Source organism: Psittacula echo (genome assembly GCF_963264785.1).
Source record: "Psittacula echo genome assembly, chromosome: 3".
Lineage (NCBI taxonomy): Eukaryota > Metazoa > Chordata > Aves > Psittaciformes > Psittacidae > Psittacula > Psittacula echo.
Genome location: NC_137736.1, coordinates 72,376,833 through 72,402,204, shown reverse-complemented (window position 1 = coordinate 72,402,204; position 25,372 = coordinate 72,376,833). Strand labels below are relative to the sequence as shown.

Here is a 25,372-nt window from a genome sequence, read left to right as displayed (position 1 = left end):
CCAACCCAGGTGTAGGACCTTGCACTTGTCATGGTTAAACTTCATAAGGCTGGCATCAGCCCACCTCACAAGCGTGTCAAGGTCCCTCTGGATGGCATCCCTTCCCTCCGGCGTATCAACCGAACCACACAGCTTGGTGTCATTGGCAAACTTGCTGAGGGCACACTCAATGCCACTGTCCATGTCACCGACAAAGATGTTGAACAAGACTGGTCTCTCAACACCGATCCCTGAGGGACACCATTCATTACTGGTCTCCAGCTGGACATCGAGCCATTGACCACAACTGTTTGCGTGCGGCCATCCAGCCAGTTCTTTATCCACCGAGTGGTCCACCCATCAAATTGATGTCTCTCCAATTTAGAGACAAGGATGTCATGTGGGACAGTGTCGAATGCTTTGCACAAGTCCAGGTAGATGACGTCAACTGCTCTGCCCCTGTCCATCAGTTCCGTAGCCCCATCATAGAAGGCCACCAAATTGGTCAGGCAGGATTTCCCCTTAGTGAAGCCATGCTGGCTGTCACCAACCACTTCCTTGTTTTTCATGTGCCTTAGCATGCCTTCCAGGAGAGTCTGCTCCAAGATTTTGCCAGGCACGGAGGTGAGACTGACTGGTCTGTAATTCCCCGGGTCATCCATTTTCCCCTTCTTGAAAATGAGGGTTATATTTCCCTTCTTCCAGTTGTCGGGAACTTCACCCGACTGCCATGATTTTTCAAATAGGATGGCCAGTGGCTCAGCAACTTCATTCACCAGCTCCTTCAGGACCCAGAGATGGATTTCGTCAGGTCCCATGGACTTGTGTACGTTCAGGTTTTTAAGATGGTCTCGAACCAGATCCTCTCCTACAGCAGGCCCAAGGTCTTCCTTCTTACAGTCCCTGCATCCCCCTTCCAAGACTTGGGTGGTGCAGTCAGAGCCTTTGCCAATGAAGACCAAGGCAAAGATGTCATTAAGAACCTCAGCCTTCTCCAAATCCCGGGTAGCCAGTTCTCCTGATAGCTTCCAGAGGGGGCCTATGTTGTCCCTAGTCTGTCTTTTATTTGCTATGTACCTACAGAATCCCTTCCTGTTATCCTTAACATCCCTAGCCAAGTTTAATTCTAGCTAGGCCTTAACTTTCCTAACCTGGTACCTAGCTTCCTGGGCAACATCCCTGTATTCTTCCCAGGCTGCCTGTGCTTGCTTCCACCTTTTATAAGCCTCTTTTTTTTTTTCCTTCGAATTTTCCTCAACAGCTCCTTATCCATCCAGATAGAATTAGAAATATCTTTGCAAAGCAGCAAAGACTGCTCTATAATTTCATATCCTATTTAATATGAAAGGGTACTAAAACTATTTGTTAACAGGATCATCTGTCGTAGGAGATTCCTAAGCCTTGCACACAAACTGGTGCAGTCTTTAGGAATACTTTGTAAGGAAGAATGACCAATGTTCTTTAAGCATCCTGAGCCACATGCACTCCCAAGAAAGGTGGACTGGATACTAGCTTGAATCCCTTTCCCTGAGAGCTAGCGTTTTCTGTCCAAGGTCAGTGAACATACGATGTTCGCACTTGTTTTCCTTTGAGAACCAGAAGAGTGTATTGTGCAAGCATAACTCCTAACATAGAGCTACTTCAGGATATGATGCTTATTACATGTTAGACACGGCATAATACTTCAGTCCTGCCCCCAAACACTGCAAAGAAAAGATTTGGAACTTGCATGGAGGTCTTGGTAATATTTATACAACTTCTATATTTGAAGTGAAAAACATACAAATACATCCATCAAAACACCAGATGCTCCAGTTCGAGACCATAATAGAAAAGGTGAGTTGTTAGGGTTCTGGTTTTTAAAGTGGGGAAATTACACTTACTTCCTGAAATCTGCTAACAATTTCAGCATGTCTTCATTTGAAAGTTTATTACTGTCTTGTCTGAAGAGAGGAGAAAACCTTGCATTTTTGTCCAGGGTTCCTGAGGCATCTTTAAACAGTGTCCTGAAAGTCAAAATCTTGCTTTCAGCTGAGTTTATGGAAGTGTTGAAATTAACTTCAGAAGATTTCTTTACTACAAATTAGAGCATACCGCATCATCCTTCATATTAGGCATTTAGTACTCTTGTCATTGTAAGGTGAGTTTTAACATATAAATAGCTTGGTATAACAAATCAAGTGTGAACCATTTCATTCATAGTAAAATAAAAAATACTGACAATAGAAAACAGTTGTCAATATTCAATTGTTTGAATAAGAATATAATGAATGTTTATAACTTTTTTCCCCTACTACTGAGCTGAAGTATAAATTTGATTGTCAGAAATCTCTGGTTAACTGAAAGTAAAACAAGAAATAATTTAAACAGCACATGAAGTTTTACAAGAAGTTAGATGCAGAAAATAATGTTAAAGGAAAGTCAGGAAAAAATACAGCTTGGCAAGATCTGTCCCTACCTAGCTGCCCAGGCAAAAGGCATCCTATATTGACCTAATCTCTGGCATGCCTGCTTAGCGTTCTTCAAAACCTTCTGCGCAACCTGCAAGGAACATAAGAAATAGCCACATTTTAAAAGCTACCTTTTTTGTACCATTAGCACACAAGAAAAACCCCACATGATATGAATTAGAAAAATCTTCTTTAGAAGATTAAACCTAAGTATGTGAGCTAAAGAAACGAAAATACCTCTTAACAATTCATGTCAGGTTAAGCAGGACATGCCAATTTCACAGCATTTCATGGCTGAAAACACAAACCCATCTAACACTCCTGATGATACATATTTAATTAAGCAAGAAAAAGATATTATATACAAATCCCATACAAAAGGGAGAGCAAAATTCAAAGACAAAATTGTGACTCCAGATAAAAATGTCCCCTTCCCCCTCGCTTCCCTATTCACCACCCACTCTATGTACCAGTACACATTCCTGCAGAGTAAATAGTAAAATACTTTGCAATACTTGTATTACACATACACACAGATGAGTTGTATGAATATCACAGGGACAATTCCACGTATGGGCACTGCAACATTGTTTTCATTAAAACTTTACTTTTTTGTTTTGTTAACTTCCAAGCGAACAAACAATTCCATTACACAGAACCAACATGTGTAACAGAGCCAGAAACCCACTAGTGTGAGATGTTCAACACAAGAGCTGAACTACTTGATCTAAAGCAGAACCTCCTGATAGAGCAATGGCTCTCTTTTTTCCAGAAATCAGCTTTTCTTATATGCCTACACAGAGCAAAATTATTTGCCAGAGGCAAAAAAGCCCCACAGGGTAAACCTGCCTGAATATTATCCCTGATCTATACTGTTGACATTATGAAGAGCTGTGTTTATTAGTGTGTTGTTTGAGCCAACTCTCCATTATCCTTTCCTGTAAAAAGCGGGAAATGTCTCTCAGAAGCATAGAACCTTGGCAAGTAATCATCACTAATTCACCATAATCAACGTTTAAGGGAGAACAAATGATTTTGTGGCTATAGAATTTGCTGCTTCCATGTCTTTTTTATTGTTCATAGTTGTAATTCTCTAGGGAACTGGAACTTGCTCATTGTACTGACACACATGGAGGCCTGAAGAGCTGCCACGGTGTTGTTTCAATTTAATACATTGTAATCCCCAAGAACAAGGGGGGGGGGGGGGGGGGGAAGAAATCAAACCAAGCGTTCAACTGCATAAAATTATAAGCAAATGAATATCAGAAATGCATAGCGTAAGTTAATATAGCCATGGATGTTCCTGTTGGCTACTCCTGTAGTGTAGAGTGACACAAGTCTAACACTCGGCGTCAAATTTGGCAATACTTGGGCTTACTTAACCTTCCCATGTAGCTCAGACCTAAGACCACCAAAATCAGTTAGTCAGTTCAGGATTGTTTTAACTGAGTAACAGTCAGCATATACTTCAAAACCAGACTCCTAAAACACAAAGCTGCTGTTTTCCAACGATAATTGAAAAAAACCCTCAAGTATTCCTGGAAAAGCAAATCAGTAGTCTGATCTATATTAAGACCAAGAGAAAAATACAGTTCATTTATTGTGTATCTTAGCCAGCATTAAATCAGTAGGAAAGAACACTGCTCCTCTGCAGAGACTCAAAGTTAACCATTCCTTCTCCCCTTTCAGTAGCTGAAAACAGGAAGAATGTTAACAGTAGCTGACACTGCTTACAAAAATCTTTTCTCCTGCTATCCTGGTCAAACTATTTAAGCACAACTGTAAATCAACAAAACTAAAACTATTTCTACAGCTACAAACAAGAAGCAGCAAGTGACACAGGTTTTTCTAGGCATGTTTCAGAAAACATTCAAATGTTATGTCATCCTGGACTCCTGCAAACTTTGGATGCTTCAGTGGCTTATTTCCAAAAGTGATCTGGAGTTACATCAAATCTGCAAGCATTTTAAACATAAAAATAGAGGCTTAACGATCTCAATGGTTCTGAAGGAAAAAAAGCCCACAAGAGTGCAGATAACACCACAGTAAACTGTGGTCACCAAAAAGTGAGACAAAGGGAGTCAGCAACAATGATACAGTAAATAAGACAAATTAACTAAGACACATACAGTTAATTTCTAAGCTATATTGAATATTTCATTGTTCAACAATTTTGAACTCAACTTTCACATTATCGTCCAATACTTTGAATTCCAATCCTCTTTTGTCAAATCAGTTTGTTTAAGCCCATTACAAGAATTGTAATTGCATCACAATTATAAAAAGCTAGATAAATATTTCCCAATAATATGTTAGACTTTATCTATAATGTTTCAATTGATAAGTTACTAGTAATAATACAACTTACTGAGTCAAATCATCCAGTTATCTGAATTTCCTAAAAAAGAACTAAGCTTTTGGTTGATATTTACTGATGTGAAATCAACCTGTCCCACCTCAGCACTTTTTACACACCACAGAAGAAGGTAACGTACCTTTGAAGAATCTGAACTTTTCATATATGGTTCAGCACAATGTGTAATACTTCCTTGTAATACTTTTTCTATTCTAGCCACAAGGAAAATGTCAGTATGAGGACATGTGACTGAGAATATTCCCTAGAAATAAGAGAGAAAAATAAAAGGAAAACGCACACACATTTTACATCACATAACAGAAAGCCATCCAAAGTACGTACGAAAACTCTCTACTTGGATCCAAAATCCTGCTAATTTTTTAGGTTACTCGTTCTTACCTGCTTTGGATATTGTAATACAGTTTCATGGATGTCTTGAATTCTGTGTATGCTGTCACCACTGCCATTCATCATCTGTTGAGATGCATTGGGTATCATGTGCCTTACTGAGGCGTGGTTCAAATCGACATGGAAATCTGCTGAAATCTTCCGATTGTTTTTAATATCAAATAATGATAATGTGACAAAGAAAGGTTCTACCTACACATTAAAAAGAAGAATCAAGTGTCATTGCTGGCATCTGATACTACTGTAAAAAGTGTATGAAGGCAAGATGAGTAACAGTCGTATGAGTAACAATTCCATGAAAGGAAGATAAGTACACATGTCCATCACTCTACTGTCAGCATGTAAAAAGATAGTAAAAGAAAAATTCCACTTTCTACAACACAACATTAAAGATTAGTAGCTAAGTTACTTCTCATTGGATTTAGGTTCTTATTATAAAGGAGTAGAAAAAAGCCCACAATGTAAGTTTCTCAATCACAGCAAGGAATTCCTGCCATTAAGAACAGTGCCAACACAATATTAAGACATTTATTATCATAGTAAAAAAAATAATTAGGTGAATTATTTACATTTGTTGTTGGTCCTTCTTCATTTTCTGCAACACAGCTTTGCAAATTAAAAGATAAGTCATTACACTTCACAAGAATTTTTTTTCCAAATTTTTCTTCAAATGGCTTCACTTCTGGTTCAATACCAGAAAAATCAAGCTTCTTTAAAAAGAGAAAAGGAAAATTTCGGTCAGGGTTTTTTATCTCAAAAGGATCAACATAAAATAAAATAACATGCTTCTTTGTAAAAAATCTAACCTGTGCATCTGGATCCAAGGCAAAAAGTTTAACTCTGCTTTCACTTTTCAACTTGATTTCTGCTTCTCTGGTACTCTGCTCAAAATTAGAAAAAAAACTCCAAACCTTAGTATCACACTATTTTAAAGCAACTTGCAATTTCATTCCTTTTTCTGTGATGTTCAAAGCTTTACATGTTTCTGATTCATGCACTCTTCTCTCCCTAACTCAGCTCCTTAATTTAAATTACTCTATCTGGTCCAAGTAAAATGTGAAAGAAGACTCCTCTCCTCTAAAAGCTTTTCCAGGCCTAGAAACACAAAAACTTACACCAGCAGCATGTAACCTTCCAAGCTTATGGGAAGTATACTCCAGTGTAGCTGATACAGCACTTTGCCTCCTTAAATAGTAACTTTCATAATACTACTTTAAAAGAAGTATGAATGTAGGTTGATGCTCAGAGCTATCCTGAGACCATGAGATTGCTCAGGAAACAACAGGTCACCTAAATTAAGGAACACCATCATAGCTCTTTTTGTTTTTTCTTTTTCCTTTTTCTTTTCTTGAACTCTACTGCCAAAGAAGCATTTTTCTGTGAGCAGATGGAAACCCCTGAAACTTCCAAAAGATGAACCCCTCACACCTAAAAGTTACTTAGCAGAGCAGAATATACACTGATCCTGCCTGTGATCTGTGTATACCTACCTATTAATAGTACACCAAAAGTAAAATGGAACAAAATAGAATGTGAAAACTGATGTTATACATACATTACTTTTGTAAAAAAAAAAAAAAAAAAAAAAAAAAAAAAGGTATGATTTAAACAGTATTCTATGATTTTTAAAGTCACAGGACATGACAAATAGACATAATGCATGCACCAAAATTACCCAGGTAGGAGAGTTGCCATTCCCAAAGTAGTAGCTGGCTAAACAGGGATACAAAGTATTACATTACAGACAGCTATCTATTTTTGGATCAGCCTGTATGCATTAAAAGAAGTTACCAACCCAAAATTCTCAACATTGACCATCAGCTGGTAGTGATCTACTGTCTACATCTGGAGGCTAAAGAAGTTCCCACTATGTCTCAAGAAAAAAAGAAAAAAAACCAAACCAAACCAAAATCAACTCTAAGAGCGCAAATATTCTATTTTAGGTTGATAATATTATTAAAGGAAAAAAAATGTATTTTATTTGACTTAAAGGATGTATTATAGAAGAGAAACTTCGGAGGTGTGATTTTGAGTATAGATGCCTTAATGGATTTCATTTACTTTACTTTGTTATCTTTAACACAGACAGGAGAAAAGACAATGAGTTGTTGTGAAAGACACAACTCAGATACTCGATACCAGCAAAGTATTGACGAACTTTGCTTGTTCAACAGCCAGTATGATTGAGAAATACAAGATTAAATTGTGAAGAAGTTTAAAGATGGCAAGAAGGTTGCATGGATGTTTTAGAAAGGGAATAGTCATTGGCAAGAACTGAAGAGGAAGATCATGTTGTCATAGGAACAATATAGAAACTGTTTCAGCTAAAGCATCTTGAATAGTTTTAGATGGTAGTTTATGAGATAAAGAGACAACAAGAATATGCAGGGGCAGTCGGTCAGAAGTCAAGAACTTCAAATGTATGTAGTCATCAACCCTGTCTATAGCACAGCAGTGACTCTCTAATTCCATTTCCTCATCTGAAAAACAGGCATGTTTTCCTACCTCAAGGAATACTTGGACTCAATGGTTAAGAAGGTACATGAGCACACTGATCATGACAGTCACATATTTATTTAAGATAGAGGTCTAGTTTGTTTTTCTCTGAAGATTAAAAAAATACCCAAACACAAACAACAAACCAACAAAACTGTATTCATTCTTGGTATTTAAGTTACAGGTAAGTTACAGATATAAGAAACATGAAGCAGGTAGGACAGACAGATAGATATATATGTGTGCACACCTGTGCACTGAAGCGCACAATACCATCTTATTTAGTTTATGTTATAAACTAACAGTGGTTGATAGAAAAATGAAGGCCTGGAGATGTACTCACAAGGGTTAAACCTTTCCTAGGAAGACTGTTTTTTCCCCTATTGTCAGGTGCTCTACAATCACCCCTGAAGGAATTTCTCTCTCCTCATACGGATATGAGGTCAGCTATTGTGAAAATCTCCTTCTAGAACCAAGAAAAATAATAGAGCAGCTATAAACTCTTCTAAAAGAAGGCTCAATGACTTGCAAGCCTTCCACTGGGGAAAAAGGAACCAAACCCAAACCACAGCTGAAAAGACAGTGCAAGAAACAACAGAGGACGAAAAAATCCTCAAAAACCCCAGCATTTATATAAAGTAAACAAGTGAAGGCACAGTGTACTAATGTAAATGGGCAGATTTTTCCCCTGTACTTCGCAAGGAAAAAAGGCTAGAAAAACACATTAAATTATTTTGAAAGGAAGTATTTAGTAAAGATGAAATAGAATGGGAAAACAAAAAAAAGTTATTTTGAAGGAAACAGAAATTTAAATGGGTTCTAACCATGGAATTAAAAATGCCAGTGCTTAAAGAGCTGAGAAAAATAACATGCTAGAAAAATACCTAGCTTGAAGAGCTGACCCACAACCTCTTGACCAGAAGGTTACGGAAACAGGAAGCAGCAGTTGCAGTACTAAAACTATATGCAGGTGCTGCAGCCCTACATAAAAGTCCCCTCTGGAAGTCATGTGGAACCTAAGCATTGCAAAACTGGCTACAAAGAAAGAAAAATATTCCGTACAATAAGAGCATCCAATTTTATATTTGTTTCTGAAATAAATTTTCATAGCCTCATGGAAGAGCTTTAAGCATCAAACAGCATACTTATAAGGAAAACTTGATTGCATGCACCACAATCCCAATTAATTTCCAAATACTGGAAGTTAGATTATCACATAATAGCTTTTTGTGTACATGTGCTAAATTGATTACAAAGCAGTCACAGAAAGAATTAAGTCACCCAACCAATTTGGGTACTAAAAGTCTGACAATCTATTCTGACTGGATCTTTTGATATGTCAACTATTGTAATAGATAGAATCATCTCTATTAAGATGCTATTAAACTCTGATGGACTTTAACTATGACAATAAAACCTGACTTTAGTACTAACTACATTTCTATAGAAATACTTTAGCACTTACCTGCATGCAATAAAACAATATAAAAGATGCAAAATACAAAAAACTAATAAAATATAAACCATGCTGCTTTTAAACACCATGTCAAGATTTATATAAGCAATTTTAAGATAGAAGCTAGTTTGCCTCAAAAAGCAGAAAATGAAGGAGCTCAATAACCACATCTATACACAAAAGAGCTTCTAAGCTTTCAAAGCACCACGAACTGACTGGTAGCTAGAAGCCAATACCTTACCTTTATTGAAAGTTCATGTCTCTTAACTTATGTTTAGTACTTTATATCCTGAGTTGGTATTTACAATATATATTACCTTGGCAATTTCAGGATAGTAGTTATCAAAACTACTTGATGAGCTTTCCAGCTTGCTTTGTTCATCATCTGAAATAAAAACACATTAAAAAAAATAACCCCCCCAAACTACTCACAAGACTCTGCAGCAAAAAGTATTTATCTTTTTTTTTTTTTTTTAACCCCTACCCCCTCAAAAATGACAATGCTTAACATAAACGGGTTGTAGGCAACTCCATCATTTAATTCTGATGCAGTGACTTCTTGGAGGATGTAACCAGTTACATAAATTGGTAAAGTAGCAACTATTTTGAAACTTACCTAAGAAACAGCTTTAATATTGATATCTGTCTGGGGAAAGGGGATACTCAATGCACAAATTTACATTACTTTTTCCACTATGCATTGTAACGTGATTTCAAAACAAGTTCCCTCTGTTCCTTAGGTCCCCAGCTCTACCCTCCTGGATTTACTGGACTTACAAAGCAACTATTCAGGTAGCTTTAAGCATCTTATGGTTCTAAGGTCAGATGGGGACCGCTGACTAAAATGTCTTTCACAGAGCTACAGGCTTCTCTTTTTCCAATCTGCTTTTGTTTCAAACATCTTGTTGAATTCCAGCAATCTTAACCTAAGACAGTGATATCTCATTTTAAACTCTAATGATCCCTTTTGGTATACTGTGCTATTTATAAGCAGAACAGCCTTCTATAACACCTTTCAGGTTCTTCTGGATACACTTGGTTTCATACCAGTTGCCCTCCTCCATCCACTGTCAAGAGGAAAAATGTACAAGAGGAACACTGGACTACCTACCCTTTTGCCACCAAACTATACCAACATCACATTCCTTACATATAGCTGCTATACCCATTCTCAAAGGGCTCCAACAGAAAAGACTCAACACTCAAACAATCTATTTCAGTACTTTGGGGAAAAATTTGTGGTCAAGGGACTTACATCTAAGTTTAAAGCCCCTTATTGCAACCACAATTTCTTATTCTTCTACCTACAGTGACCACATAACAGATTATTCCATTTTGAGCAGCATGTTACATGTTTCAAAGCAAGTGCCTTGTAAGTTTTCTCTTTTCCTTAAACTGTCTCAGTCCTGATTTTTCATTGTGAGTCCTATTTTTCTAGACTTCTGCTCAGTCTCGTTCTCTGCTGGACTTAATTCATTGGGAATCAATATAAAACAGCGCTATTTTAATGCCAAAAGGTCAAAACTCTAATTAGTTCAAACAGACAGTGAAAAGGCCCGTAATTTTTATGACCAAAGAAAGCAAAAAAATTTAGCTGCAATGAAGCCTTTCTTTTCAAATGCATGCACATAAATGTTGTCACATAACTATTAGCACTGCCAGAAACTCTGCTTACCTTCATGAGACTCTCCATTTCTTTTTTCTTGCATTGCAGCCTCAAAGTTAAGCTGGAGGATTTTGTTCAGAGTGTTTATCCATTCTTCCATTTCAAGTTCACTATCTGCAGCTAAAAGGTAACTACTCTTGTCTTGCATCTTGAGCTCAAATGCGAAACGTCTGACTTTATTGTTCTGTAGGAAAATAAAATATCTTTATAGTATCTTTATATACTGCCTACTCACAAAGAAAGCTATATGTACTGCAGATCTTTTAAAAAAATATACAGTTTAATATTTTGAACAAGTGTATTATAATTACACTTTTTTCTCTCTGACATTTCACTTTTTGAAGTTATTTGTACCTCTGCAACAAGTGGAAGTACGAAAGGTAACAGCACATTTTTCAGTTTCCCATCTTAATTCTGCTTGTAATCATTTTTAAAAACAAAAATATCTGATTTCCAAATATCAAATCTTCATGTATTCATAGAGAAATGAAGCTAAAATCTACTGATTAAAAAAAAAGCATCAAACTATTAACATTTGAGTGAAAATCATTTGCATGTTGGGATTTCTACCAAAGGTTAATTGTAACCAGCTTCAACCCTGAATGCTCTGATACTATTGGTCTTTAAAATATGCATGAAGTTGTGAGTAAGTCCTCCTTTGTTCCTCAACCATTACTGTCATCCTTTTTGCACAATTTAAATCAAGGCTTTAAATGCTACATAGCTTGACTCAAGTGTCTGGGAATGAATTCACAAACCTTAAATGAAAATTCTATATTATCATAATTTTAATTCTTAAAAATGGTAATTCATTAAATAAACATTAAAATAAACAACAAGACAGACTTGATGGTTGGGGGATTTTTTGTTTGTTGTAAGTTAAATGCCAAATTATATCTTAGTTTCACTATAGCTCAAATTTTTCAATTAACAAACTACTGTTGGCAAAATAGTCAGCTTTCTACCAAAGATGAGTTTCTGTAAGAAGGATACAAACAAATGTATAGACTCCAGATATAAGGCAGTCTTTCCAATTAAAATCAGTACTGAAGTAAACGAAAACTCTCAAGAACAGTAACCTTTAGCTTTCAATATAAAACTTTGACACAAGTGGTAGATATCACATTTGTCAGTTTTTACAAACCACTGAATTACAGCAATTATGCCTCTACGTATGATTCTGTGTGATACAGAGACTGCATATTATTATGTGACTGCATTTCTCTGTGATGCAGAAAAGTCTCAATATGCTCCAGTATTAAAACAAAACAACCCAAAAAAGCCAAACCGGCCTCTCTTCATAGGAATGATGCTCCATCCTCCATCATCCTCATAGCCCTTTGCTGGACTCTCCCCAGTATGTCCATGTCTCTCTCTTACTGAGGTGCCCAGAACCGGCCACAGGACTCCAGTGTGGCCTCAACCAGTGCTGTTCAGCTGTTCAGAGAGGAAGGATCCCCTCCCTCAACCTGCTGACACCACCCTCTTATGGAGCCTGGGACATCATTAGCCTTCTTTACAGCAAGCACATCACTGGCTCATGGTCAACTTGGTGTCCACCAGGATTTGCAGATCTTTTTCTGCCAACTGCTTTCCACTTGGTGGCTTGCCCTGTGTATGCTGGTGTCTGGGCTTGTTCTCTTCCAGTTCTCTTGCAGTGCCTCGCTTTCATTTGTAACTTCTGAAAATCTCAAGTGTTTTCTGATGATGCAAACTAATGTTGTAGTGTCTGCTCACAATGGTCTGTAACAGAGCCACAGGCTGAGAACCAAAAAAAAGCCACTGCCTAAGTGGGAAACAAAAGGGGCCAGAAGATGGACAGTACATATTACCAGAGAGAGGGACACCAAAGCAGAGGAAGCTGAGGAACAAAAGGAAAGATACATCTTAAGTGCAAGACAAAGTCTACAACACTTTTTGCTGGTTTGTTCTAAAAAGACAAATCAAAGTTGGCTAGAATTGTGTACCTAAGGCAAAACGATCTGTGTAAATCTGCATGTAGAACTTGCAATATGACTAAATCTATTACAGTTAAAGACCTTCCATGCAAAGTATCTATTAAATGTGTATCCAAAAACATTATTGCCGTATTTGGAAAAAAATAATCCCCTGTAACGCTCTTGTATCTCTCTGCATAAATCTGCAAACAACTTAATGCTAAAAAAAACCCCACTATTGCACAAGAAATACATTTTCATTACAGTACTCACGTTAACAAACCCCTACAGCCCGGGAGTTTTTTCCAGGTATACTATGCCTAACAGAAGAGCTACATGCTGTACTGTAAATACATAACAGAATCACGAGGAAAGAAAAATAATCTTTTCTTTGGCACTTGCTAACGACCAACATTTCACCAAAGCCCTCAACTTTTTAAAATAAAGCAAAGCACATAAAAGCAGCGTTATTAAGGTCAAATGAAAGCATCTGGAAGGGTGACTGAATTTAATACAATTCCCACAACAAAAATCCCACACAAGAAGCTATGCAAAACATTTTACAGCTCATGTAAACACAAAATGTAACAGAAACAAACCTTAATTTTATGCTGTCGTTAACTGTCCTGATTTAAGACTGAGGATTTGTGTGTGTTCGCCTTAATACTTCGTTTGATATTTTTGATAAATACTTGAAATCAATCAGTAATTTCTCTCCTTTTCAGAAAGATTTTTAAAACTCAGCCTCCTGCCCTTTAAAGACTCATTCACTGTTTCTGCAAGATGCAGTGTCTAATTGTTCCTCTGCAGAGTAGATACTTATCTACGTCTGACACAAGTTACCTGTATTTTTAGAAAAATCCTTTTCTATCAAAACCAGAACTAACCAGAGAACAGGCAGAAAAATTGTAATTACCTGAACCACCCCCATGCAAGAGTCCAGAAATATTGATCCTTTAGGTTCTTTTGATATTTTTTCATCTTTGTAGAAATTGAGGTTATAGGATCCATCACCAAGTTGGATTAAGTGGAAAAATCTTCTTTTAAATGACTTGTGAAAAGAAAGGAGGAAAGAAAAACAACTGCAACACCGGTTTTAATCAGCTTCATATTACAAAACCCTGAAGTGCTATTTACACAATAGGTTTTAGAAAAAAGCTTTTATTTACACAGTCTATTCAGTATCCTCAGAAAATAAACCAGAAATCATTAATTATAACAAATTAAAAAACTAAATTAAAAACCTGCAGCAAGATTGTGCTGAACAAATTTTTGACCCACTGAAAACTGACTCTACAATATTAGATATTTGTTGAGATAACCATAAAAATAACTTGTTTCTAAGTAAAGAAGCAATACAAATAAAACCTCATATTACATAGTCCCTTTTCATAGAATCATAAAATAGGGTTGGAAAGGACCTTAAGATCATCTAGTTCCAACCTCCCTGCCATGGGCAGGGACACCTCACACTAAACCATGCCACTCAAGGCTCTGTCCAACCTGGCCTTGAACACCTCCGGGGATGGAGCATTCACAACCTCCCTGGGCAAGTTATTTCAACTAATAACAAAACAGGGTCCAGGATAAAAAAATTCTTTAAAACACTGGACTTCTCTCACCAGATGCATTTTCTTTTTTTTGATTTAAGGAGAATAAAAGAAAACAAAGATCTCACAAATATAAATTACATACAAGCTTCCCTCTCTCATCCCACACTATTATTTTTCATGGAAGTAATCCACATACAAATTCGCTTCTCAAAGGCACAGTGGCATGGTAAATATTAACATTCAGTTTTTATCACACATAAGACATGCTTAAACTTACTCTCATTGTCACACTGATTGCACTATTCATGTTGCCTTTGTACAGCCATCCTTGTTTTGTTATTCCACCCTTCTGAGACCCAAGAGACGCTGCATCCTGCAGATTTAAAAAAGGGAGATGGGGGGAAGGGAGAAGAGTAGTTTTGCATCACAGTGTGAAACTGCTGTATTTATCAAAAAATTCAGAAGTCATTTTCAAAAGACGGAATAGCTATGCCCATAATGTAGTGACAATAATGTACTATTATCACTGCTGAAATTCTATAGCTTTGTAATACTAATTATTATATTTTAAAACCAGGGATGAGACTGACTTCATCTAACCTTTAACAGGTAACCCAGGCACTTAGATAGGCTTTCTCTATGGCTAGCAGAATGATCCACTTTCTAGACAGCTGAATACTAGTCAAGATAAATCCCACTGAAACAGTGGAAAGTGGGAAAACTCAAAACATTTATTACATTTACTTTTTAAGTTTTTCACATATTCTAATCTTCCAGCACAAGACTTTTTACCAATTTCTATTACCAAAAAGAACAACGTAAACTCATGCTTATCCAAAACTTCAATCGAGATTTCTCAAACCATTTTGCTTTATATGTATTATTTCAATAACATTACTTAGGAAGTTACAGAGAACTACGTCTTGAATTCTTCAACTGGAGCGGCCATTTTATAGATCAGAATCAAAGCTTTCTAAAGAGAGCAAGATCAAACTTGGCAGTAATGGCAAGTTCACAAACAGCAGATCCAATGCATGCATCACGCATCACACCCACTGGCACTGTCGGCATACCACTTTCCATATGCCAGCTGGTGGAGCCTGTATCAATACCCATAAGATGTTAACAGCTACCAAAAAGCAGTACACTACTATCAAAACCAATCAAAATGTCAGACTTGTAAGTGCCACAGAGTAAGTATTAAGGCCTCAGTTCAAGTAATCTTTTAGAATAGTACCAAACTGTCTTTACCATTGTTTTCAGTTGATGTAACCCATTTTGACACAAAAAACACCCTTAAACATGTGAGAAGATTTTCAACCATCTAGAGCAGAAATATTCCTGATGAATTATTATCCAAACATTCAAAATTAGCCGAGTATCCAGTCGAAGACAAAACCAAAAAACTTCCTCAAGTGCCTCAACTACTTTTTATAACTCCTTTTCTCAGCTATTAAGAGAACATACAACAAAAAATGATTACATGGAGGGGACAGAGTCATTAGTTCAACAACGGAACATTAAAACCAAATTTTGCAATAATATGAATTAGATTCTGGAACTAATTCAAGGAACATTCTGTAAAAAGTTAGTAGTTAGTTTATTTACAACCTATTTAGTCTGTCTAGCTTGCATATTCATATGCACATGTGAACTTCCAAAAACTGCAAACAGAAGGCCAAAGCTGCAACAATCTGTTCCCTACAAATTTCTAGTCAGCTTGATACTGTGGAAGTGAGGTCCAGTAAGGATGACATGGTCACCAGCTATCAGAGAATCTGACATAATGCCCCAGAAGCACAAGAGCAGAAATCCTAAATTTTCACATGCCCCAGTGAGTCTCACTGCCCAAACAATACAGTCTACTTGCTTCACATTTTCAAGTCATTAGCCCCCACTCCTGCTCTATTAACTAGACAACATTTTTCCTTATACAGTATACATAGACAACAACTTAACACACTGGATTTCCAACTATGATTCTCCAACTCTGCTGGTGGGAGTTATCCCCAAGGAATGGATGGCTTAAAACCACCTTTATGAGTGGAAGATGATGAGTAGATATGATGAGTTATCATCAAAACTTGGCACGAAACAACCAATGCTTTTCTGTAGTTTCACAAACCATACATAGGATCACCTGACAAGAATTCCTTCGTTACCTGTGTTAACAAAAATTAAGATTTAGCTCTATTAAGGCTCTTTTTCCCAATCCCACATCTTGGAGGTACTCTGTTTCCCAACTATGTTGAGCTGCCTGCTGTTTTCTAACAATAAACCTGATTGCCATTTGAGTGTCTCTAGTTACACCGTTTCTTTCTCTCAGGCAGAATTCCTGCCTACAGAGCCAAAAAACTACTGAACATTTCCAGCTGACCATCTGTTAATACAAAGGAACCCAGAACCCAGTTGTTAACACACAAATTTTACATTGAAAACATATTTCCTGTTTCCAACTGCTAAGTTAATTTCCTCACTTTTATTTTTACTGCTGCACACTGTGCTTCACTTTTTTTAATGATCTTTCCCACAAACTCAGCTCCAAAATTTACTTCAACAGTGACTATTTCAACAAAAACAATTCCATATCTTGATCCCATACCCCAGGCTGGGTTAAAAATTCCATTTACAAACATCAACTTGATGGCCTGATAGCCTCAATTAGGTTTGGAAAGGTAATTCTCTCCTTTTTAACAATGCAAGATTAAACTAATCTTTATCTGGTTTCCCTTCAGTTTTTAATCACTTGCAGCTTTTTGTTTTCTATCATTCTCTTAACAAACCAGCTTTCTTACAAAAAAAAAAAAAAAAAAAAAAAACAACAAAAAAAAACCAAACCAACAAAACAACCACCAAAGAAACAAAAAAACCCACCACAAACAAAAGCTAAACAAAATGAAGACCAAACAACTTCTAGTGTAAGATTTGCATGTATGCTTTTTGGCATACAAAAATGTTGATGTTTGAAAGAAAGATCTCTTGCACTAATCCTTCCCTTGAGGAAAGGATTTATGTGGTATGTATGTTCCCTATTCCCAATAAGCTCCCTTTTTTTCCTAACACGCTTTTCTCTTGTATTTATATTTTAAGTTCCTCAAAGAGCAGCAGACCTCTTTTCCAGTGACTGTACCTCTGAAAGATATCACAGTTCTGCTTGCTCTAACATGAAACTGGGTAGAAGGAAACAGGAAGTCCTCTCCACTTATACTTCCTAGTAAAACACACAGCACCTGGTAACAGGCAAGCTACAGTTTTTCAGTGTTTAACTAACTCTACCCATAAGTCTTTTTCCTAGACCAATCCTAGTCTATCATATCACCTTCTTTTCTGATGTTTAACTGTTTTCTAAAACATTGTTGTCACACTAAGTAAGGACAAGTCTTCTTAACTTCAGCATAATAGAAATCATAATTATTCCCATCTTACAAATAGGAAGATTTGGATACAGATGCATGAAATTATTTGTCCAAATATCACACTGCAGTTTAATAAGAGTGCTGAAGAAACAGCATCCTAAGAGTATCTGTTCAGGAATCCACCTACTCAGATGCACTCCCTAAACTACTTTTTCACATTTAATCCAGGAAAACTTGTAACAAACTTCTATTGCATATGCAGCAGCGCTTCAGAAGCAAAGTAACTGTCAAAAGGTGAACACCACAAAAAAATAACAATTTTATTTTTGTTTTAATTCTTCTCTGTGATGCAAGAGTTCAAGTACTTGTAAGAAAAGACAACACCGGCATTCAAACACTCTGTTTTGAAACAGGGTGTGGTAAAAATTAATTAAATCACAAAAATAACATAAGCAGTTACTGCAAAAGGTCTTTGACACTGGAAACATATTTGAAAATTGCTTGAAGCTATGATTTCTGGTTTCCCTAAGCCAATGTCAAGAAAGAAAATACCTTAGAGTTTTATTCAATTATTTTACCTTTTTTTTCCATGATGGATCTCTTATCGTATACTCAAATTTGTGACAAGCTAATTTGTGACTGTATCCTATTGTCACATATGCTTAAGTGTGTGTACTGTCATGCTGGAACAGACTGACCTATGATTTTACTCATCTTCGTGATTAAACTGCATGAAACATCTCTATCTATATGCCCATCTACACAGAAGCAATGTAAAACATGACAGATTTTATGAAAGCTATTTTTTATCAAGTACTAAAACTTCAATTTCACCATCTGCCAAAACTTGTTCTACTCACATGACAGATCTCAAGAATACAAGGAGAAAAGAGAGAAGTAAATTAACAGTATTCACTGTTCAAGCTAATCTCAGTTTTCACTTACTGATATCAAAACTTAACCCAATTTGTAACCTCTCTTTACTCAACGTTCTTTACTGAAAGCAAGAGAAAGTAAGGAATTACTGTTATCTCACCTCATCTTTATCTGCTTCTTCATCCACTTCATATAAATGAACTGGAAGCTTCTCCGATTTTGTCCCTTTACTAGGAAAGAAAAAGCTTCTAAAATACTAGAAATTTTGTGATGTTAAATACCTTACAGCTATAAAAAAAAAAGAACTTATTGTCTTAATTGAAGGGGAAAAAGCACACAAATAACTGAGTAAAAGCATGTATTTTTCATGTAATGTGTTTCTTTGCCAGCAATTTTCCTAATTTGCACATTTGCCCAGAGTCTTTCTTTTGTTCTGCTTGTCACTGTCCTCCTGAGTATCTGAAGAGAACCCATTACCTTCTCATTTACTGCACTCCTAGTGTCTTAGGAGCAACAATTCATACCTGGAATCACTGGCTCTTTTTAGGACAACGTGTTTACTTAAATTTCTACTGACTATCGTGGTTTCTGTTCTGGTAATAAAAACCATGGACTGACTTTTACAAAACCTGTGAGTATATCAGTACTTTTCATGGGGAAAGAAAGCTATTTCTTAACTGACAGATGCAGGAGAATAGGTAGGGAAGACACAGATATTCCAGAGTTGTGGGATTCAGAGTATTCATCTACTCTCAGATATTTCAAGTTAAGGGTCCAATCTCTATAATCTCACTATGAAATTTTTAAAATGTTGGAAAAGATTTCTCTAGCAGATGGCTTAGAAAGCCTGTAAAAGATGTAGATTAGGCTTTTGCTTTGAATCATCCTGTGAAAATCTGCACTAGTTCATACACTTGCTCTAACCATCTCAGTTAGGTTCTATTCCCTAACCTCCAGAAAGAGTTCCAAAAGCTGCCTTTGAAGCTACAAAAACAGGATATCACCATTTTAGTTTCATCTAAACAATAGCCTGTTTTAGTTTTCATGTTTACATTTCACATTGTTGGCCATACAATTTCTTGGTTTAATCTGGCTATTAATAAGGCAGTATCTTTCCAGAAACTGGTTTAACAAGATTTTACACTCTAAAGTTCATTAATATTAATTCCATCCAAAAAATCTTTACCATCTCTACAGACTACTGAACACCAATATAACATACTTTAAGTTACATATTACAGGTATTAATATATTTCTGTTATAAATACATTTATATTAAACACAGTTAAAGTTCCTTCACAAATTCAGAATCTTTATTATACCACTAAATAACATACTTACTTTGGAAGCTGTCGAAACTCTCCTGAGTAATCTTCATATCTATAGTTAACAACATGCCAGTCCGAATTGTAGGTTTTAATGCACTGTTTTAATGAAAACCAAATATAATATTAATTGGAAGAGAACTAACAGCATTCCCTAAACACACACACACACACACACACACAAACCTCATGAGATATGGCTGTTTATGAGCTACAATGGTTAAATGTCAATCTCTGAAAATACTGTATACTTCCCTTCTTTTGCAATAGTCTAGTGCAATACCGCTTTTTGCGACAAGTGTTATATTTCAGTAGGATGTTAACATCTGCTAGATGTGTATATTATAAAACTAGAAAATAGTGAACACACTCATCATCTGCATTAACCATCTTCAGTTGTCTGAAAAGTTGAAGTAGCATTTTGCTGCAGCTGAAAACATGACTGAGCCTTTAGAAAGTCAGCAATGACATACAGATACCTTATCAAAATAAAATACTTCATTTCATGTGTATTGGTACACAGAAACTAAAAAGATCTTTTCCTTATATTGATACCTCTAGTGCAATTAAATTAATATTCAAATTCAAACTGCATGGTTGCAGCCACTGAAAAGCAATTATGTCATTACACTCTGGTCCAGATCACAGGAAATACCATTTTACTCCACCCGTATTGCTACAACATAAAAGTACTTATTTATCTTGGCTTTGACTGAAGTAAGATAAAACTGACAACGTCTGTTGCCAGAAACCATATAGTACAAAATTTTATATGTTACATGAATAGGCTTACTCGTACACAAACGTAATATCTACTAAATCAAAATATTTTCTTTATATTTCAAAATACAAAAATCAGTATTTCCCAAGCTATTGTTTCTACAGAAACTCATTAAACTGTATGAATTACCAACAACAGTCCTCCCTCCTTGTTTACCTTCTTCATATTTATTTTAGAATTGTTTAGGTCAGGTATTAAGGATATGTATCATTGTGGATAAATCACTCTGAAGTTTGAGGTATATTCAGCTATTTGAAGCTCCTTCAGTCTTCTTGGAATTACAAGACATTTACTTGTTTTAGATCTTAAGACATCAGCTTAAAGTACGTCAGTAGAAAACCAGCAGATAATATAAAAAAGACAAAAATTTTAAACACATCACAGTCACAACCAAGAGAATGCCAACATAAGCAAATAGTTGTGAGAAATTTCAGGTTTGAAGATGTTTCTTCTACATATATCATACAGATTGAGCAGTCAAAATGAATTTTGGCCTCCACAAGTGTTACAGTTAAGAATACCTCTGTTCCAGCAAACCGTGCAAGATTATTACTAACAAACTAAGAACTGGGGTGAAACACTTTATCAGGAAAAACCAGTCACAATGATTCATTCCAGATTCACTATTGCTCCCAATATTATGTATGGAAATCACACATGTTCATCTGGAAAAGCCAAAAGCATAAAGAAGGTAGGGGAGAAGAATCTGCAAAGGCCAATTACACAAAATTCTTCAAAGCTATCCTGTAATACTTCTTTTCCAGCCACCAACAGAAAAAACACTAGGTTTTCCTGGAAATTTTCCCTTTAAGTCACTGACAAGTAAATAGCAATAAATATTTAATATTTTTTCAGGGTTTTTTTCCCTGTGTCTTAAATGTGAAGTAGAAGAAAAACAATTCAGGTATAATATTGTTATTACACAGAGCCAAGTGCAATTCCAGTATTACCTCAGTTACAAATAAGCTTTGAGCTTCCTTCTCTGCGTTTTCAGGAACTGTTGAACGAACGTATCGACTCTGCCGCTTCAATAACGCTGTCTGAAAAACAACAAAAACAATTAATAAAACTTGCAATTAAAGGAAATATGACACATTATAACATCAGTTATATCACTATAACTGAGACAGTGATAGTGAGCTCAGCAGAAAACATCCTGTGAATACGCTGTTTCAGAACTAATGAGGATTTGCTTTCATTTAAAGGCCAGCAACATGTTCTTTCACAACAAGGGCAAGATTGGAATCAGTAAGAAAGAGATGCCATAGAAAAGTGTTTTCCTCTATTTTATTAACATGGGCAAGAAAATACAGGTAAAATAATTCCACACTGACAACATAACTCAAATATTTTGAAGACAGGCATTAAGGTAGTGTTATTACTACATATAAAAGCTATTACTCAAGAAAAGTAACAAACCCACACCATAATAAGAAGAGTAGTTCAACTGCAGATCTCAGCCAGCAAGAAAAACACAGGACTTGCACTATTAAACTGATGATTTAGGAAGAAGGCCTAGACCACCGAAGTATACACTTCAGCCCATCAAGTCAGAACTTACTCCTGTCTCATGCCAGAGTTCAGAGAAGTGTCAAAAGGCTACCACAGAGCAGGAAATCTCTTTGTGACCATGAAATTCTGCTTCTCAGACCAGTGCTGAAGTAAGCCTTGGGCTCCTTTAAATTTGTACATCATATTCCAAGAGAAAAATCAGGAAGGATTGTCTTCTCTACAAACTTTCTTCACAACTACACTGGTTGAACTGTTTCAACTCTCTGGGTTTGAGCTACCATGTGATTTATGGAAGCATCAGGAACTACAAACTGTCTCATGCTCTCAAAGATTAAATACAACCCCCCCACAGGCTTTAAATTAGCGTGCTGTCAACCTATGAAAGACTGCTTTAAACACTAGCCAGGATTCACATGCACTACTAAGGCACACAATTTACAGGCTCTTTTATTTATACTACTTCCTGAGCAAATACCAGGGATTTAGGATTGTAGCTCTAAGTGCTGAAATTTCAAAGAAGGTCACAGCAGAAAGGACATTTCACCAAGTCTCACAGCCAAGGAGTACTTGCTAATCAAAACCTGATGGAATAGGGAAGCGAATCTGTCTACAACCAGCGCAGATTGTAATGGATACAGTTTAAGATTTCCAGTCTTTCTGTCACAAGGCTGTGTTTGCTAGCGAGACCTAGCATTACTCAGGATATGGGTATGCGTAACTTGTTTTAAATTAGATTTCCCATTTTACTTATCTCAGGTTAGAAGGTGTTTTCATATTCTTGATAGTTTTAGCAAATGGCTCTGTTTCTGAGGTTAAAAAATAATGTATTTCACCAATGTTAAAATCTGGCATGCAATTTTCTGAGTCATGTTACTCCCCCTCTCCCATGCTTTAGGACAAAGCAATAGCAAGATGGCCAGGGTTCTTGTTAAGGCAAACATGCTTGTAGGTGACACTGAAGAACTGCCTAGAAACAGCCACTTATTTTGTAGTGGGATGCCTTAGCACAATGTGTACTTAAGCATTTAAAATACATGTATACATGTATGGCTATTGTGGGCCTTTTCCAGGTCACAGTTTATACAGAAGTCAATGCTGCAAAGTATGAATCAACAAAATCAACCTTTAGTTCTATCAAGATTGTACTAGGTTTACATGGCAAGTTTTGGTAGGGAAGGGACTTAAAGGGATGGCTTCTGAGAGGAGCTGCTAGAAGCTTCCCCTGTGTCCAGTAGAGTCAATGCCAGCTGGCTCCAAGATAGACCTACTGCTAGTCAAGGCCGAGACCATCAGTGACGGTGGTAGCACCTCTGGGATAATGTATTTAAGTGGGGGAAAACGACACGCTTCTTTTGATGCAGCCCAGGATACGGTTGGCTTTCTGGGCTGTGAGCGCACACTGAAGCCAGCTCATGTTCATTTTCTCATCGACCAACACCCCCAAGTCTTTCTCTGCAGGGCTGCTCTGGATCTCTTCTCTGCCCAACCTGTAGCTGTGCCTGGGATTGCCTCGAACCAGGTGCAGGACCCTGCACTTGGCTTGGTTTAACTTCATGAGGTTAGCATTGGCCCACCTCTCAAGCGTGTCAAGGTCCCTCTGGATGGCATCCCTTCCCTCCAGTACATCAACCGGACCGCATAAGTTCGGGTCAGGCAAAATTGCTCAATCCCACTGTCCATGTCACCAACAAAGATGTTGAATAAGATTGGCCCCAACACTGATCGCTGAGGGACACCACTCGTTACTGGTCTCCAATTGGATATTGAGCCATTGACCACAACTCTCTGCATGCAGCCATCCAGCCAATTTGTTATCCACTGAGTGGCCCATCTATCAAATTCATGTCTCTCCAATTTAGAGACAAGGATGTCATGTGGGGCAGTGTCGAATGCTTTGCACAAATCCTAGTAGATGATGTCAACTGCTCTACCCCTGTCCATCAGTTTCGTAGCCCCATCATAGAAGGCCACCAAATTGGTCAGGCAGGATTTCCCCTTAGTGAAGCCATGCTGGCTGTCACCAAGCACCTTGTTGTTTCTCATGTGCCTTAGCATGCCTTCCAGGAGAGTCTGCTCCAAGATTTTCCCAGGCACGGAGGTGAGACTGACTGGTCTGTAATTCCCCGGGTCATCCATTTTCCCCTTCTTGAACATGAGGGTTATATTACCCTTTTTCCAGTCTCGGGAGCTTCATCTGACTGCCATGACTTTTTAAATACGATGGATGGTTGCTTAGCAACTTCATAGCCTTACTCTTAATGTCTTCATAGAATCAACTAGGTTGGAAAAGACCTTTAAGATCATCAAGTACTATTACCCCAGGACTACCGAGACCATAAATTAACAAGGCTTGGCTTCCTTTTTTAGGCAAGGGTTTTTGAGATAGTAACCAATTTAACCTAAGCACAAGGAAAGACATTGTGAAAATAAAAACTGAATACTCTAAGAGGAAATGGCTTGAACAGGTGTTTACACAATGGTAGGAGTTTCCACCTATAGTCTGTTCAAAGTGCGTATACAGGTAGTTGTAAATGCTCTAGCTCCCTATATAGGAGAAAACCAGAAAGTGTGTTCAGGTCTTCCAGTGATAAGGGATAAAGAAACAGGAAATCTAACTATTCCAAAATTATGGCTACCTGAAGGAAATCCTCTGATGTAATACACACTTTAATGACAGCCACGATGTAAATCTGACCATGGAATCCAAACAAAGGATGACAAAAGGCATTACAGTTTATAAACATAATTCAGTCATTCCCTTTAAAGGAGCAGACTCATAACTATGGACTAGCTTCATTCATATAGGCATGAGCTTAAGAGTTGCAGAAGAGGCATCCCCCAGACTGCTCAAGCAAAATGCCTGAGGATATTCTTGATAGGTTTACTTCTTCTCCATTGTTTCTTCCCCATTGATAACTCAGAGTTATTCACCAAACCGACCCCCAGTAAGTGAACTAGTCAATTAGGTGAGAAGTATACTTGGCAGAAGTATCCTTGATACCTCTTGATCTGTGATACTGAAGAGCAGACACTGTAGAAGGGAATCTGGGAGGGATAGCTCTTCAGTCCCAAGCCAACATCTGGTGTAGGATATCATTGTGAGTGATCTAGTATTTGAACACTAATATAATTACATAATGTTCATAGGCAGTACAACTTCCTTTCATAAGAAGTCTTACTTGCAATCCCTTCAAGCTTTCACATGTGGCTGAGCACACATG

The 25,372-nt window shown here is 37.0% G+C and overlaps 1 protein-coding gene across 8 annotated transcripts in view; it reads right to left on the bottom strand.

The window, feature by feature from the left end:
• The window catches only part of DOCK9 (dedicator of cytokinesis 9), a gene marked incomplete at its 5' end in the record, with an annotated part of 118,490 nt that overhangs the window by 57,680 nt on the left and 35,438 nt on the right, over positions 1-25,372 (bottom strand). For all 8 annotated transcript variants that reach the window (XM_080613968.1, XM_080613974.1, XM_080613967.1 and 5 more), the window contains 13 exons: positions 1,863-1,985; positions 2,438-2,520; positions 4,925-5,047; positions 5,185-5,385; positions 5,763-5,903; positions 6,000-6,074; positions 9,463-9,530; positions 10,821-10,995; positions 13,665-13,799; positions 14,579-14,674; positions 18,694-18,763; positions 19,875-19,957; positions 21,590-21,679. In XM_080613968.1, the coding sequence (XP_080470094.1) occupies positions 1,863-1,985; positions 2,438-2,520; positions 4,925-5,047; positions 5,185-5,385; positions 5,763-5,903; positions 6,000-6,074; positions 9,463-9,530; positions 10,821-10,995; positions 13,665-13,799; positions 14,579-14,674; positions 18,694-18,763; positions 19,875-19,957; positions 21,590-21,679 (1,463 nt within the window). The remainder of the gene's footprint in view (positions 1-1,862; positions 1,986-2,437; positions 2,521-4,924; positions 5,048-5,184; positions 5,386-5,762; positions 5,904-5,999; positions 6,075-9,462; positions 9,531-10,820; positions 10,996-13,664; positions 13,800-14,578; positions 14,675-18,693; positions 18,764-19,874; positions 19,958-21,589; positions 21,680-25,372) is intronic.